This window comes from Poeciliopsis prolifica, unplaced genomic scaffold, assembly GCF_027474105.1.
Source record: "Poeciliopsis prolifica strain line A6 unplaced genomic scaffold, Auburn_PproV2 SCAFFOLD027, whole genome shotgun sequence".
NCBI lineage: Eukaryota > Metazoa > Chordata > Actinopteri > Cyprinodontiformes > Poeciliidae > Poeciliopsis > Poeciliopsis prolifica.
The window spans coordinates 6,596,883-6,614,058 of NW_026562402.1; the positions used below are offsets into that span (position 1 = coordinate 6,596,883).

At 38.8% G+C, this 17,176-nt stretch overlaps 1 protein-coding gene across 2 annotated transcripts in view; it reads left to right on the forward strand.

Moving 5' to 3' along the window:
* The first annotated feature begins 214 nt into the window (after positions 1 to 214).
* LOC129371650 (helicase ARIP4-like) overlaps positions 215 to 17,176 on the forward strand; it is a 29,885-nt gene continuing 12,923 nt past the window's right edge. Inside the window, exons 1-4 of one of the 2 annotated variants that reach the window (XM_055048353.1) lie at positions 215 to 437; positions 13,526 to 13,769; positions 15,210 to 15,343; positions 15,540 to 15,755. In XM_055048353.1, the coding sequence (XP_054904328.1) occupies positions 404 to 437; positions 13,526 to 13,769; positions 15,210 to 15,343; positions 15,540 to 15,755 (628 nt within the window). In that variant the 5' untranslated portion in view covers positions 215 to 403. The remainder of the gene's footprint in view (positions 438 to 13,525; positions 13,770 to 15,209; positions 15,344 to 15,539; positions 15,756 to 17,176) is intronic. The other variant, XM_055048354.1, reaches the window with a different exon arrangement.

Below are 17,176 nucleotides of genomic sequence, written 5' to 3' on the forward strand. Positions count from 1 at the left end.
TCCGCACATGCTCTGATATCCTACGTGTGTTCCTGGGGGCGTGCATTTCACTTTTTCTTTCATTTGGAATAGGGGGAAGGTAGAAAGTGACACTCAGACCCTCCCATAGACATACCCCCTGAATGGGGCCCCAGCTCCAGCATGCAGGGTTATGTAAGCCTTCATCTGCCTTCCCCTGCTTTACATCAGTGTTGTTATTGAGTGGAGAGGAGCACACAGAGCGGTCAGCCAGAGCAGTCAGTCACTGACCCAAGCTGCCGATTTAAAAACCAGCTGCATATTAAATTTAGGCCGAGAGGAGGGAGATAAACCTCCTCCTTTAATTTCCAGTTCTCAAAACAGAAAGTGATTCCAGTGTGACAGGAAGGCAGAGAAGTCAAGCTCTTATCCTTCCGCAGTAATCATGCTGCTTCTGGATGAATCCGAGTCTTTCTCAGGTAGGTGACGTTGCTTACTTCACGTTTTTAGAAGAACTGGTGCTGCAATGAGCGAAGAGCCAGGTGAGGAATCTGCAGAAAGTTTTGGATGCAAGATAAGTGAAAGGATCTCACACAAAACAGCAGAAACAGGATTTGAGGTTAGATTATGAGAAGCGTGAGAATAAAGGACTCAGAGATGATTCACAGCCAGTGGCTTATTTGACAGATAATGATCTGTGCCGGTGTGGTGCAGAGCTACTTCAATGCGACATCCTGTTTGCAGGAGAAAAGAACAGACTGAAGGCAGAACAGGGCATTGAATTTAGAAAACGACAGACCTTCAATAGTGAAAAGGACCCAAAACAGGGATATTTCTAGAAGGTGAGAAGAAAACTGAAGATCCTTCACTGCTGGACTATTAAGTTACTTAACACTGTTGTGTAACAGCAGATCCAAAGCAAGCATGGTCTGTCTTCTCATGTGTCAACCAAACCTCTTTTCTTTCAACTTGTCTTCAGACCCGTTCCTCTCGGATGTTGTTGTCTGCTTTCTTCACTTTTTATGCATTTCTTTTTTCTTTTTATTTATTTTTTTTGCCGGTCTCTTCGACTCACGTACAAAGCCTGTTCCTCCTGCTGTCGTCTAGGTCCCGCCTTCCCATTGGCTGCCCGTATCATTACCTAAACCCCGGCTTGTGTCTGATTGGTGGAGCATTGCAGGCTCAGGCCATGCTCGAAGTGTGAGCATGTGGAAGCAGGAAAACATATGGTTCAGCAGAGCACTGGGTTAGGGGGGTAAACGTGACAGGCGTACAGGAAGGAGGGCTCAGCATGAGAGAGTGCTGCTCAGCTGAACAAATGTTGAAAACTGGAAGAGCTTGTGAGTTCTGAAAATGTTGCTGGATTTGTTCAACAAGTTAAACTTTATTTTGCCTTTTTTAATGTTAGAAAAAAAAGAGACACATCACAACAGTTACTCCGAGCTGAATCCTAAATTACTTTTCTTGTTTTGCAGTGTATTTCAGAAATGCCTGAACTTTTAACATCAACTTCAACATAAACCATGACTTATTTTTACTCTTTGGAGTATTATTTTCAAGATAGCTTCAATCCTTACGTCAACCTGATTTTTCTTTTCCTGACTGTAAATATTGTTGTCTTTCTGGTTTAAATATTTTCATTCATACATGTTATTTAGATTCACATTGATCGGACATTTTTTGAGCAGCATTATTTGTAATGTATTGATTTTCCAATATAGAGTTTGCTGACTGATGTCTCTATAATAAAACATGTTTTCCAGCCTTCCTGGTGTAAAACTGGATTTGACGTTTGTTATGGATTTGCACAGTTGGCTTAGACAGCATTACATACACATCAGGGTCTGTGTATTTTATAGTGTAGATCCTTACCTTAACTCACATTTCCAAAAGGCTGTCAACATTTCAAAATCCAGCATGCTCAGTGAAAGAGGCTGAAAAGCTCAAAAGGATAAACGGAGCAATATTTCTGTATTCTGCTCAAGATTCCGGTTGAAAGTCTTCCTCTGTTGTTTTCTCGCAGCCTAAAGGCCATAAATGTCTTTCATCCCTTTTAACTTTTATTTTTTTTTACAAAACATAGCACACTTCTCAGAAAGAAAGGCCAAGTGTCTGTCTGTACTTTTGTGAACAGTATATTAGAAACATGGCTGAAAGTAACAGCATGCGTTTTTATGAAACGTTATGTTAATAGATTCCTCTTTGTTTGAATACATTTCATTCAGGATGTTCCTTAAAACATTGCCGTTACTTTAAAAAAGGATGTCTGTTGATCGTATACGGAGAAATTACAAATGTCCACATGTCCATTTGTCCATATGTCGCTACTTGCTTAGATTTGATTTGGGAGACTTTGGCGAGCTGGAGCATTTGATGATTCATTATTACTGAAATGAGTCATGACGAGCAGCAATAAGGACCAAAGAACACTCAGTTCTCCTCCTAATTCATTGTGCTGAGTGTGTGTGTGTGTAAGCTTGTGTGTGTGTTTCCTTCCCCTGTGTGAGTACAGTCTGTCTGTGGGTGAGGAGATGCTTAGTGAAGAAAACAGAAAAGTAGACCTGCATGGTACAAAAACAGGAGAGGATGTTGACAAACTAGAGATTGCTTGTTCTTTTCTGACAACCTGGGAGTCCAAAGTTACACAGGAATTTTTAATATTGTCTTTATAAGTGAAGGGTGTTTTTGTCACAGTGGCCTCTTGTAGTATAATACGTTTTTTCCAACTTGTATCTTCACCGTTGTGCTTTGGGTGGAGTTTTTCCCTGACAATGCTCCAGCTCCAGTCTTTTTTAAGTTGTTTTAGTCAGTTTAATATCTCAGCTTTTGCTTGTTATAAAATGCAATAATCTGAGTCATCCGGCAGAGTCATCGGTTGTGGGAGCCCAAATGTGCTCAGTCATCCTTTGCTGTTATTCAGCAAACCGGGTTGAATCTGAAAGGATCCAGAAGGTTCTAGGTGCTGATCGCCACTCAGGAAAATCAGGGGGTTGGGGGGAAACATCTTAGAAAAGCTTTTATTGGTAATTCTGTTTTTTATCTTTATTTGAGCTGGTACGGGTAGAGAAAAATCTACATCTTAGTACGTAATAAACTCAGACAGATGTGGAATTCTTTGATCTAAAATAGCGTCATGTGTTCTGACACAAGTTTCCTCAAAATGTTTAAGAGATCTGTTTCTTAGTAGGTGGGATTTAGCAGAAGTGTTTTACAGGGGCTGAAGGTGGACGCTGTCTGCCAAAGAACATTATGCAACAGGCTGTAGTTTGCCCAGCACGCCGTCGGCCAGCTCTAGCTTCCAGCAGGCGTCCTCTCCGCCTCTATCCTCCTCGTCCGATCTCTCTCCTCCTCCTCCTTGGCAGCGTTGACACACTGGCCTACAAACTGTGCTGTTCTACCTCACATCACCCCTCTGCTGCTGTTGCTTATTGCATTATCTCCTTACCGTCTATCTGTCTTTATTCTTTGCCATGTTTTCCTTCTATGGTCCTTCACGATTTCTTTGACACACGTTTCCTGCGGGAGCGTTTTATAACTCACCTGTCTCACTCTAATAAAGCAGCCCTAATAACTAATTCAGGGAAGTCTCTTATATAACAGATGTGTGTGTGTGTGTGTGTGTGTGTGTGTGTGTGTGTGTGTGTGTGTGTGTGTGCGTGTGTGTGTGTGTGTGTGTGTGTGTGTGTGTGTGTGTGTGTGTGTGTGGTGTGTGTGTGTGTGTGTGTGTGTGTGTGTGTGTGTGTGTGTGTTGTGTTGGGTGTCAGTTTGGGTAAATGTGTCTTATTTGCTTTGTAAAAATTTAACTTTTCATGTAACAGCTAGTTGAATCTGCATTTAAAATTTTAAAATACGCAAAGAGTAGTTTATTTTAGTTAAAACAAGATACTTACATACATTGTATAAAAAGACATAAGACCTATCATTGTCACTATAACATTAAATCATGAGAAACATTTCTTGTTACAAGAGTGCTAGCATTATTTCTTTTAGCCAAATGGCAAAAATAATTAGACTTTTTTAAAGACAGATTTTAATTTTCTTCGAATTTAGATGTTTTCACACATTTCTGAAGCATTGGGTAGAAACTATTTCACTTTGGTCGTGCGTACATAAATAAGCAGCCATTGAATCAGTCATTTTTATGCCTGAGACAGTCATTGGCACAGTTTAAAGAAAAACATCCTCTGTCTCTTTCTCTATCAAATCAGTTTACTATTGATCAGTTCATGTGTTGTTTTGTGTTTGCTCTCCTGTCTATCTCCTCGTCTTCCATACATTGTGTTGGATTTTTCTGTTAACATGAGAACAGCTTTCCAAACAGCCGGATTGAGGCGCAAAAATCCCGAAATCGACACGGTGTGCAGAGAAACACTCGTAACTGCATTTGTACGTTTGTTCTTGGAACATCACGGCGTTCGTCTTGTAAGTGCGTCCTGGATGTTTGTGACGTCCTGCATCTTTGTGAGTGTGTACGCGCTCAGGACGTGAGATTTGTGTGGACATGCTGGTTGTGTAACAGCCAGAGGCAGCAGTTATATAAGCGTCCGCTCTTACCCGACCGGCCTCAGCAGCGGTGGCCTGTCTTTTTAGGAAGCAGCTCTCTTCTTAAGTGAGTCTGAAACCTTATGCTGGCCCGTGTGTAATTAATAAATCGGACTGTAGCGCACGGAGGCGTGTCAGGACACCTCAGGCTGGAAGTTTTGTACACTGCACACCTTTCATCATATTCCAAACGACTGACCTGATTTAACTCAATCAGTTTTTAATATCTGCTCTCTTTCATCCATGTACTGCTGGTTGGTGTCAAATCAGATAAAGCTTCCTGTTATCTGGGATTTTTTTCCACCACAGTGCACTTTATCGAGGAAATGAGCTTCGTCTAAAAAAAAAAAGATGAACAAAAGATATCACTGAGATGAGTTGTTGCTGCGTCTCTTTGGAGGAAGCAAGCCTTTGTTCCAAGTTTGGCCAAAAGTTAAGGTGGCTTAAGAGAGTAAAAAAACTTGACTGAAAATGTTAAAAAATAATTTATTGCATTTTCTGTTTGACTTCTTGCTCTCATTTGTTTTTAGCAGGATAATATTTGCCATCGCTTGTACACTCAGCATTAGTTAATGACAATTATGAACTCAAATCTAAAGCCACATTGTGCCACAGTAAAATAGCTTATTTCACTTCAAGGTAACACAAAGTTTTTTAACATCTGTGCAAATTTAGAGCAACATGCTGGGTCGTTTCATGGATTTTTAAGTTTATTTGAATTTGCTACATTTACTTTTGTCTCTGAAACAATAACTTATTTCTTGTATCAACAGTTGGTTTCTTTTCTGTTTTCCTTTTTGATGGTCCACAAGATAGCAGTAAAAATGTACAGAGGGGCCAACATTTCTAATAACAACATGCATTTTTGGACTCCAGATGGGATTGTCCATAATGATCTACGGTTGATTGCCTGTTAGATGTGTGGAAATTCAGAGTGAAGTGTGAACTCATATGGATCCTCGGTCTGTTGTGCAATTAGAACTGATTTTTCTAATACTTATTTGAGATCAAGCTGAGACCTATGGGGTTCCCAGCTATATGTGTTGCATTAGCCGACACAATTGGGTGCCATAACAGAAACCCACTGGATCACTAGTTCCACATTTAGCCAGAGAAAAGTTTTCAATTTGCCCACATGCACGTTGCCTGCGGCTTGTAAAATCCTGGGAGTAAACCCACTTGAGTTGGGTCACTTGATCAACTCTGGTTCACGAGTCCAAATTCCTTTGACCCTGAAGAGTATAAGCACGCACTGCAGGGGGACAAGCAGGAGATTCACCAAGCTCACTGCCGTCCTCTGGCTGTCGAATTCAGCGTCCTCCAAGTCTATGTAAAACTGTATAGATAATAGAAACTTTCTTTTGTGAAGACCATGAATTTATTTTATTTTTTACTGTTAATCTCATGCCTACTTGAAATTGCATTCTTGCAAGAAAGATATTATATTTGGTGTGCTATAGACAGACCTCTGATACACTTTCAGCTTCAAATGAAGCAGATGTGGTGTTGGGACTGCTCATTTCAGCTACTGTTTGTCTTAACAGAAGAACATCAGTTGAAGCTGCCAAGGTCCAAAATCCAAAGACCTTTACTGTCTTCATTGAATCGGTTGTTGGAAGAGAAAAATGGATGTGAATGAGATTTTTGAAAGCTGTATGTGATAGTGACGGGTCAACGCAAACGTCAGAGTCTCTTTAATGTCCTAATCCTCCCTTTGACTATAGAATTAGACAAACTATTTCAGTATTTTATTTCATTCACATCTTTATCCCTCTCAATCCTGCATGTTTCCCAGAATCCTCTGTGTTGAATGACTAGTTTGTTCTCAGTGTGTGTGACGTGAAGGATTCTCCACAGTTATAGTAGGAAATATCTGCCGTCATCCGTAATCTGCTTACCTAGATGACAGCTGGAGGGCATTGAGGCTTGACACAGACAGAATGCCCATTTCAGTTCCTCTCTTATTTTCTTTTTTCCCCTCCTTCTTTGTTATTTAACAACATCTGATGTCGGCGAATGAAAAAAGAGATCGCAGAGGCAGGAAAGTGTAGACGACACACAGGATTTGCTAGTGAAGCGAGACGAATAATGAGCTGTCTGAAACTGAGAAAAAAAAAAGTGGGACCTTGGGTAAATGATTTGCACTCTTTGTCTCACCACTGTTGAGCCTGCAGAAAGTTAAATGAGGTCAAATGCTGAGGGTCTCAGTCTAGACGTCAGTACTCGGTTGCCTGACTTTATGTTTTATAGATGCAAATTCAGAAATGTTCAAGCAAGTTATGCTAGAATGTCTTGAACCTTCAAGATAACAGGTTTCAGAAAAGCAGTTGGGAGACCAGGAGATTATTTTTTCTCCTATCTGCATTTAACGAGCCAGCTCCAGAAAGTGTCATAGATTTTTACATTTGAGTTTAAGTGCAAGACATTTTGCCTTCTACTTACTGGAAATTCAGTCTGAATGTGCCATGAAGGACAAGTAATGTACATCTGAGCAAAGTTTCAGGAGGCGCCATTGATTCAGTGGTTTACAGTGATTAAGCATTAAATTATGTGTTCATTAGAGTAGCAAGAGACATTTTATTCTCAATGTCTCAATGCAGCAGTTTAAATCTAAATGTTTGTCCCATCTGCAAGTAAGAGATAAGCGAGGCAACAGGTGTTTTATTTTTTTCTTCATTTTTCTTTTTCGAAAAAGCCAAACTCAAAAGCACCATTACATAAACTCTCAACATATACCACGGATGGAGTTGCGTAATTTTGTGGTTGCACAAGATGTTTGCAGCTGCAGCTTCCCTCAGAGACGCTATAGCATACTCACGACAAACAGGGGTTTGTTGAATTGTTTGTCTCCATTTATTGCTTCACCCTGTGCCGTTTGTTCGTGTAGCTCCGAGTTTTTCTGCCCACACTTGACTGATCAAATTAATGGTTTGGAAAACCTGCAGTGGGTTTTGAGTTACCCGGTCACACTTTAGACTTCTGATGAGGCAGCCCATTATCAGGAGGCTTAGCTGCTCAGCTTGAACTCCTTTTGAGGTTGGAGCTGCTTTTTTTGTTTGTTAGTTTGTTTCACCCTCCGATTTCTACCTTACTTGTTGCACGTCGATCATCTGATTCAGTCACCTAGCAACTGCCAGCAATTACGCTTGAATTTTCTCAAAGTAATTCGTCCTAATTAGCTGAGCAGGTCTCACATGTTGAAATTGCATGAAGACTGGAAGCAGTGGGCAGTTTGCTCTTGTTCTTTCATTACGGCTACTTCTGAGCTCTTCAGTTTGTCTCTGGTACTGGAAAAGACAAAGGGTTTGCCACTTTATCGCTTTGAGTTCACAGAGATCGTAGTAAGAGGATTACTGTTACTGTAACAAAGACTCAGTGTGTCACATATGTTGAAAGCATTGCCAAAATGCCTAAGTTCATTAAATTCTCTGGCCATACAATGAAGGATCTGACCAGCTTAAAATTGTCCATCAGAAAGTTAAGTACTAGAACCCATATAAACATATTATCTACATCAAAAGGATTGGGATTTTTAATCAACTTTGAAATGACCTGTTATGCAATATACAATATTTATTTTTTTACAAAAATTGTAGAAAATATGGAATTTGTGATTGACTAAGCATGGCCCATTAACCAATATTAAGGTAAAGTTGTATTACTTTAAAAGGAAACACTGCTGCAGTAGGTAACTTTATAAACAATATGTTTTTTTCATGTTTAAATGTCACCATGTCAGACATGCTTGTGTACTTGCTGCTAAATGTGCTAACTGTGGAGAAACAACTTAATGATACAGAACAATTGTTTAACCATCGTCCTGGCTGGTCTGCTGGCTGGTCTGCTGGCTGGTCTGCTGGCTGGTCTGCTGGCTGGTCTGCTGGCTGGTCTGCTGGCTGGTCTGCTGGCTGGTCTGCTGGCTGGTCTGCTGGCTGGTCTGCTGGCTGGTCTGCTGGCTAGCCTGAATATTCGCAGCAGGTTGAAGTGTTTGGAGCTAGCTGCATTGCAGCAGAGAGCAAGAGGAAGGGTCTGAACAGCTTACACACAAAGGAGCTTGTCACAATGTATTTCTGCAGATGGCAGTAGGACCACCTGGAGGAAGCAAGGGAGCTTGATTTATTTATTTATTTTCAGATTTTCTGTCTCATACCGTCAGAACATCATGACAGTTTTAACAAATACAAAAAAAACATATTGTTCATTAAATATGAACAATGTATTTTATGATTGCAACTTTTAAATTCAAAGAAAGTGAAAGGAGTTTCCTTCAGCTGACGCTAAGCTCTCTCTCCCCCACCTGTTTCTGTGCACTGCTGGTCAGCATGCTTAGTCTCAATAGACAGCTAATATCAGCTTGTCGAAATGTATTATTCTACAAAAGTGCAGTGACTAAAAAAATTTATTACATGCAATGCTCATGTGAAAAACTATTCTAAATTTAGCAGTGGTTTATTCCATTTTCTTTTCTTCATGTAGCAAAACATCAAAATAACAATGGAAACTGTTCATGTTAAGATTTTGTGTAAATAATATTTCTGTGAGACAGTGAGAGATTTATGTTATTTTAACTATGATCAACATTTTATATTATTTTGTTAAGATGCTTTAAGAACTTAAATCGAAGCAGCTGGATGATGTTGAACATCCAGGCATAACTCTGACGTGTCAGCTATGACAGAGTTATAGCTGACATGTTCTTCCTCTAGCAAGTTCTTCACATGACTAACTCATGGCTTCTTTTAATATAATAACATCTAAAGAAAAAACTGTTGGTTTAAAAGTGAAAGTAGGTTCTGAAGGTTTACGAAAATGTTCACTAAGCAGCAGGATGCTCTGCTGTAATAGTGGTGATGCTTTGATGGCCGCCCTGCGTGGGCTGCGGGTTGCAGTAGGAGCTGATTAACTGAAAGTTAAGAAATGACAGGGATGTGATTTTTTTTCTTTTTTTTTCCCCACAATGTGATGTGGGTTTGTGTCTTTACACAATCAGTTGCGTTCATCTAAATACTGACTTTGATCGCAGATTCCTTGAGTCTCAGCGAGGGAGCATTGATTAACCTTTTTAGTTATGTAACATATTTAGTGCCTTTATGTGGGTGAGTTGTATAACTTACCTGGTCATACTGAGCTAAGATCAACAAATGCACTTTCATTAAAGTCAAATACGGTGTCTTTTTTTAATTAGCTTAGTTCAAACATTTAACAGCCTCTTAATTATTTCAGTTCATAAGTTTGATTGTTTTAGATGAGATAAAGATGTGTGTTAGTCATAAAATGTTTAGAGTTCGCTTGCAGCTGCTGCCAACCTGTTAATTGCCTACACAAGCGTCCCACTCTTCTATTATTGGTAACTTCAAACAGAAATCTGGTGAGCAAACATGCTTCTCCTGCACTTATCTTTTCAGTTTTATCTCTACTCTTTAATAGTACTTTTTTGATTGGCTCACAATGTACAGTTTCAAATGCTAATAAAAATCACAGCTATTTAAATGAAACCTCCAGTGTATTGTGGCGAGCAATGTTACTGTTTGTGTCAAAAAACACATTAAACTTTAACTGGACGGTATCATGTGAAGCAGGTATATGTGAAGTAGGTGTGTCTAGGAGCTTTCTGGAACACATTTCGTAACGAATTTGACAAAATGTCCGCTTTCTTACATTGGCGAATGAATCTTTGACTTGTCGTCCTCTTGACCCCTCAGTAGGAAGGCATCCTGTTTCCCAGAATCTGCGTCTGTGTTTCGTTTGCTCATGCAGAGTCAGGATTTGTAACATGTGTGTCTGTGTGCTGTCCACCCCGCTTTGATGTCTCTCTTCCCTTTTCCTCTTTCCTTTGCTTTTCCTGCCTCTTCATTGTCGCCGGACTGTTTGTGTGTTTGCGCTGATGTCGAGGCTCTGCACATTTCAGGAACTGTTATATAACTGTTGTGTAAGGTTGTGCCGGACTAATGGAAAATGGGGTACACAGTGTTTTCGAGTGAATTTCTAAATCACATCTGTGTCTGGCGGCGAAGGTTGTTTTCGTTCTCTAGTCCGTCATCTGTTGATAAATTTAATAAGACTCGTTTTATAAAACCTCCTTCATTTTAATTACAAGAACTACAATTTTTATTCACTATTTCCTGGAAAAACTAAACCATCTGATACACTTGTTCGCTGGCATCCAATCAAAGGAACGCAATGGTTTAAAAAATGTCAGAAACCCCTTCCACTTCTTTAATTAGTGTTTCCTTTTTGTTTTCCTTTGGGTCTTTGTTCATTAGTTTTCTGACCCTCAGTCAATATTTAGTTTTTTGTAGCGTCGAACGCTGTGTCTTTATTAAGTGTTAGAAATAAAATAACTTCCTGGTATGTTTTTGCAATGGTCTGTTGTTGAAAATAAATTTGCATTAGGTGACATGGCTAAAATAACCCCGATCTTTTCAAACCATGGAGATATACTGTAATTATTTACAAATGTCAACGTTATGATAGCATTTGGAGAAAGATGGAGGGGTCAAACTTACACAGCTGCTGCAGTTGTTCAGATATTTCTACTGAGGTTGAAACAGTTGGACTGAAAAGTTCTGCTGGAAATTGGATACTTTATAGGAACAAAGTAGTTTTTCACTTTTTTCTCTTTTTTTTACTGACTCTTAAGTCAGCAAGTTTCTCTCAGCGTTGTTGGATCAATTTCTTGAAACATTAAATGTTGACACGTCAATCGCTCAGACCCACGGCCGAGCTGGTGTCATCGGCAGCCTGATTAAGAAGTATGTTGCCACGGACTCGAGGAGCGTTTTATGTAAGTTGTTTTTCACTTCACACTGAGATCATCATCACCGGCCTCCTCCGTGCCCCATTATGAAAAGGATGTTTGTGTGAGAGCATGTGAACATACGTACATTCTCATGCCAGGTATCACGCTAAGAGCATGTTTTCTATACTGGGTTTCGTGTGTGTTTACATTGAAATGGAGCGTGTGTGTGTACGTGGGTGCGTGTGTGTGTGGGGCATTGATGCGTCCTTGTTGGTCCAGTCTTCCCAGGCAGATTCTGGGCTGGACTGAAGGGTAAATTTGATTGGTGTGTTTTCATGACATGGTGTGGGGATCCAAAACCTGACAGAACATCGTGTTATTGGGAGTTTCTGTACACATGGGAACCAAACTGGAGTTTTGCTGTGTATAAAAGGCTTTTCAGGAGGAATAAATCTGGGTTTTATTGCTACTTCATTTATTTTTAGATGGAGAGCAACGGGCTAAGGAATCTATTCAGCCTTGAAAATGTCTCCTACAGAAACACAAACACAAGCATTTTTACGTGTGTTGGATATTTAATCATTGATTAATGTTGTTTTATGAGTGCTTGTCCTCCGAAATATGTCCGTCTGTGCGTCAGTGTTTGTGCCCTGTCGTGTGTTTCATAAGCTGTCCATTTTTATGATGCAGCTCTTACATAAGCTCCAGATCTGGTTCACTGTGCTTCTGATTGAACAAGCGAGAGAAGGAGGGCAGAAAACGAGAAGGTTAAAGTTACGTTCAAGAAGATTGATCAAAAAAGTACAAAAAGCAGTACAAGTTTTCACTTTTCTGAGGGGTTTCAGCACAGAGAGAAGAAGTTTGCTTGCACTGGTTAGTAAATGCCACCCTGAGCCTCATTCTCCAATATTAAACAAGAAAAATCTAATGTTTTATTATTATTATTATTATTATTATTATTATTATTATTATTATTATTAAATCCTGCAAGGTTAAACTCAAAACTCAGAAAATAAATCCTAAAAATGACAAGAAGTTACTCTAATATTATTCTACCAAAAGATTTCAGCATTTTTATTTAAATTGGTCAATGTCTTACTAAAGTTTCAAAATCAGAGATGCACCTAAATTTTGGATTTGATTTTCATGTTGACCGCAATTCTCTTGTGGAAGTTATTACAAAGCAGTAGCAACAATGGTTGCACTTATGAAAGGTGAGTTCACTAATTGAAAAAAAGTTAGGGCTGAAAATCTTCCTTACTGGTCACCAGCTGATTTTCTGTTGCATCTCTATATAATGTCATCAAATATTTTGCAATATTATCCCACACTCTAACTTCTTTGACATAAATAAATTTAAATCAAACTAATGTTTGTCTATGATACATTACTGTGCTGTGCTTTATTTTGACATGTTTTCATTCAGATTTATACTTCCATTCTTTGTGAATATTTCAAATCAGAGATAAAAAACATAAAAGGGAATTGGAAACAAATATGCACCATGTAGGGGAAGTTATACTTACCATGTCTAAATTGTGGCGTTTCCTGTTTTAAGTGGGTTGCCTGAGTGTTTAAAGTTGCCTCTCTGTAACAGTGAAACAGCAGTACATGCCACTTCCCCTGAGTCATCAGCTATTATAAAACATTGTTATGCAAGCCTTCCTGCTGTTGAGAGTTGGCAGACGCCATCATTTTTCATTCCAAACACCTTTATTTGGAATGACAAGTTACATTTTGATGAAGTCAAAATGTAACTTTCTGATCCAAAATACAAAACGCATCAAGGTTTTGAGAAATATACAAAGTACATATAAATATATGGTAAGCACATCAAATTTTGCAAAAGTGTATCTTAGATTTGGTAAAGGTGTAAAACAACAGCAAAAGAGTGATTAGCTGTGAGGAAAAGTTGCATGTAAAAGTCATTAAAGAATTTCAAGATGTATTTATTCCTGGCTTGGCTGAGATGTTGCAGTTTGTGATTAATATGAATTTTTGATCATTACTTTCAAAGACGGCCTCAATATTTGTTCTCACATGTGAGCAGGATAAATTGCTGCTGATCCTTTTAAACCCTGAGCTCAGGCGACGCTAAAACAGTACATGTAACATGGATGCAGACGCTTTCATTTAGAACTGCAGCAGTTTTGTTCGTCACATTGTATTTTGATTTTTTTTTTTTTGTTAATTTTTATTCTTATGATGAATGCTGACAATTGAAGCTAATCTCTCCTTCATTTACTTCTATTGATCATTATCTGTGCTCCTGTTTTCCTCCTACAGACCAGTCCCACAGCGCCCCCTTCAGCTCGGAGAATGAAGCTCAGGGTGGCAATCCCGCTGTGTGGCAGTGCACCCCTCCTCCATCTACCTCGCCTTCGGCGGAGACGCCGCACCACCCACCCACCTCGCAGTCCTTGTCCAGACCCCACTCTAGGCCGGCAAGCCAAAGCCACGCCCCTCCCTCCGCCCTGACGGAAACCAAGAAGAGGAACTCCAAGCCGGCTCACATGAGACGAAACATCAGGTACCAAAGTCGGCACCTCGGGCTGAGCTTCAAACGCGCTCCAAGTCAGAGAGCTTAGAAGGACACCCACTGAGTTATTGTGTAGGGATCTCTGAAGAAACAACACAAACCCATCTATTAAAGCAAGCTCAACTCAATGCCTTATAGAAGTGTTTTTTTTATTAATGCTAGACATTGGGACAGACAAAAAAAAAAACAGCTAAAAATTCTTCAGCTGATTCTATAATGTTTTTATCTTAGTAACCCTTGGTTGTAATTGTATTAAAATTTGTGTACCAGTTCGTACCAGTTTTATTATACTGTGCAGCTTTTTTCTATTGAAAATCAACAGCAGCCCAGTTGCCTATAAAATCTGTTAGTGATTTCAAACACTGTATGCTGAGTTTACTGCCTCATTCCTCCAGACTGCCAGTAATGTCTTAAGGCTGAACCCCAACTATGCTGCTTCAATGCAACACAGCGCATTTAGATAAATATCAAACACATGTTAATAATGACTGTTCTGGATCCTATTAACAATTTCAAGAGCCCTTTTCAACTGGGATGCACAAATATTTCCATTAGGAGGATTACGACTCAGGCTTCAGGATTCTTTTAAGAGTTCATCTCACAGGTGATTAAGACGTACACCCCAAATTATTCAGCGATCTGGAGGATGTATTAGTTTCAATGTTTCTGGAAGAAAGCTGGATTTGTTTTAGAAAAAGAATTAAAAAAACAATCAATCCTCATTATATTGGTTACAGTCTTGAGTAAAGAAGTTTTACTGTATTTTTTTAATGAACTGATCTTAGATTTGTGGTCGATTTCAAAACCCCCCCTTTTTTTTAAAAATATATGATGTGTCAGTGACTTTTTTTCAGTTTCTACCAGTCAAATTTTTTTAATTCAGCACTTTGGTTATTTATGTTTATTTTTAGTTGCTACATTTAGGAAACAATGGCTAGAGTTATGTGTCATTTTGTGTTGAGAGGTTATTGGAAATGTGCGTGTTTGAACCTCGGAGTGAATGAGCTTCAATGTTGCACAATGAAGCAAAACAAGTGAGCACAGTGGTTGCACTAAATGCTGAATCCCTCTTTAAACTGAAGGACTTCAAAATGTGAGATTAGTATTTACTGGGGGCTCAAAGCCATTTCAGAGGAAGTTGTGTGCAATTTTTATTCAGTGTTTTATTAGCCATGAAAAGAAAATCTCAAATATCACTGATGCAGGTCGATGGGCTCAGACTGAGTAACTGTGTAATAAAAAAATGATGCAGTGTTTTGAGTCATGTGGATTATTTTTATAGTTAGGTGTGTTTTTTTGTATATGAACAACTTATAATCTCTAAAAACAGAGATTATTAAAAAAAATTATTTCATGCAATGAAATTTGGTTGTTTGTCAAAATACACAATTACGATGAACCTAAAAGTACGTTTGTCTGGCTATATCTTAGGAAATTGTTGAGGGAACATCAGTTAGACGCAGTGACCAAAGTCGCCCAGCAGGAGGAGCTAGAGCGAAGGCAACGTCTGGAAGATCAAAGGAAGCAGGATTTTCCTCTACCTCTACTGCCTGAATACACAACCGGTGAGAAGATGATTAATCCTTCAGTTTCTGAATCTCACATTTCTACTTGAAAAATCTGTAGTCAGCATTCTTTATCGTGCACAATACAAAAATGATTGCTAATTACACACATACTTGGCTAAACTTTTCTCCTTCATTGTCCATTCATTAACTCCATGTGTGCTTCCATTTTTTTTCTACTTCTTCCATCTCATAGTTTTTGACTTACATGTTGCATTCTTCCTGTCCCTTTCCTCAGGCGATGTCACTCAGCATGTGCCCTCATCGTCTGCATCAGTGTCATTCCAGCAAAAAGTAAAGTCCACCAGACAGGATGAGATATGCCTGGAGTCCAGCAGCACGAGTATCGGCGCAGATAAATGCAAGACTGACACACTCACCTCTGCAGCAACAGCGCAAACACAAAAAGCAGGTGAGATACACAATCCTGCAACGAGGGCTTTATTTTAAAACTGCTTGAGCCAGAAGGTGAATGAAGTATTTGAGGACTTTTATAGTTGAAAATGAGTGTTTAAATCAGATACAGTAAGAGGACTTCTAATCGTGATCATTTTAAGACCCATTATCAATGGTGTAAGCATGTCTGTGCCACAGTTGTTGCTGCAAATTGAGCTTTAAAACCCAAAATTCATAACTTATAAATGAACTGCTTTGGATTAGGTTTCATAAGTGTACAGAACCGAAAGCCCCAGAGTTTGAAACCAAAACAGAAAAAAATGTCAAAAACTGTAATGTACCTCTAAACCCCAAAATGTAAATAGGGTGTACTTTCTTTTTGACTAAATACGGAAATGTAGTTTTGAATGTAAATGAACTACTCAGTTCATTTTAGAAAAATGCCCTTTTTTTCAAGTTCAAAAAATAAAAAAGACAACAAGTAGCACAGAGGTATGTATATTTCTGGATTTTAACTGAGAAAATAATATTCATAGCATATAGTTTAGGTTTTATTAGGTCGATGTCATCTTCTCTGTTTATGGTGTTTTAACATGTCGTCTTTACGGCACCACTTATAGGCCTGGAACTGTAATTATATGTAACTTTTTGAAGAGATCATTTGCCATCCTGCTGCTGTGTGGGAGCTTTTCACACCAAGGTTGTTTTTGCCTTGTGCAATTTATGAAGATGCTTTCCAAAAGATGTTGTAAACAAATGATGAGAAATAAAAAATGAAATAAGAGGCCAATAATGGCTTTGAAATGATTTTTGCCATAATGTTTTTGAAAATGACGAGAATAAATGTCCCTCCTTTTATCCAAAACTTTGAGCTTTACTATATGTTACTGCATGTTTCTGATCCTATAAGCCTGCATGCATTCAGTGCTACATTAAATCTTCCTGAGTAGCTCATCTGGGTAGAGAAGTTACTGAGATTGTATGACTTTCCCATTGTCTCATAAAGCCTCAGATCTACCAACTATTTGCTACTCAACAGCCATATAACAATCATCCATTCATTAAATTACACAGCCTGTTTGAAATTGACTTTTGACCTCCAGGGTTTGGAGGAGCAGCACACCAAAGGACTTTATTGCTACGAAAGAGAAAAAAAAATCTGTTTTTACTCAAAAACCACTAGTATTTCTCTTTAAAGTTTTATCAGATGGATTTTTAAATGGCAAAGATTATTTTGAACCTCCAACAAAGAGATGTTCAAAATAAGCATAAACTTGATTACTTTTTTGTCTTTTTCAAGGTCTTCTTCTCCTTTTCTTTTTTAGGTAGCATAACATAAACAAAGTCAATTTCCAACAGAAATGGGCGAGATCCTGATAATGATTCTTATTTTTCAAAATTTTTTAAGTTAACTGACTGTAAAACTTACTTGGAGCC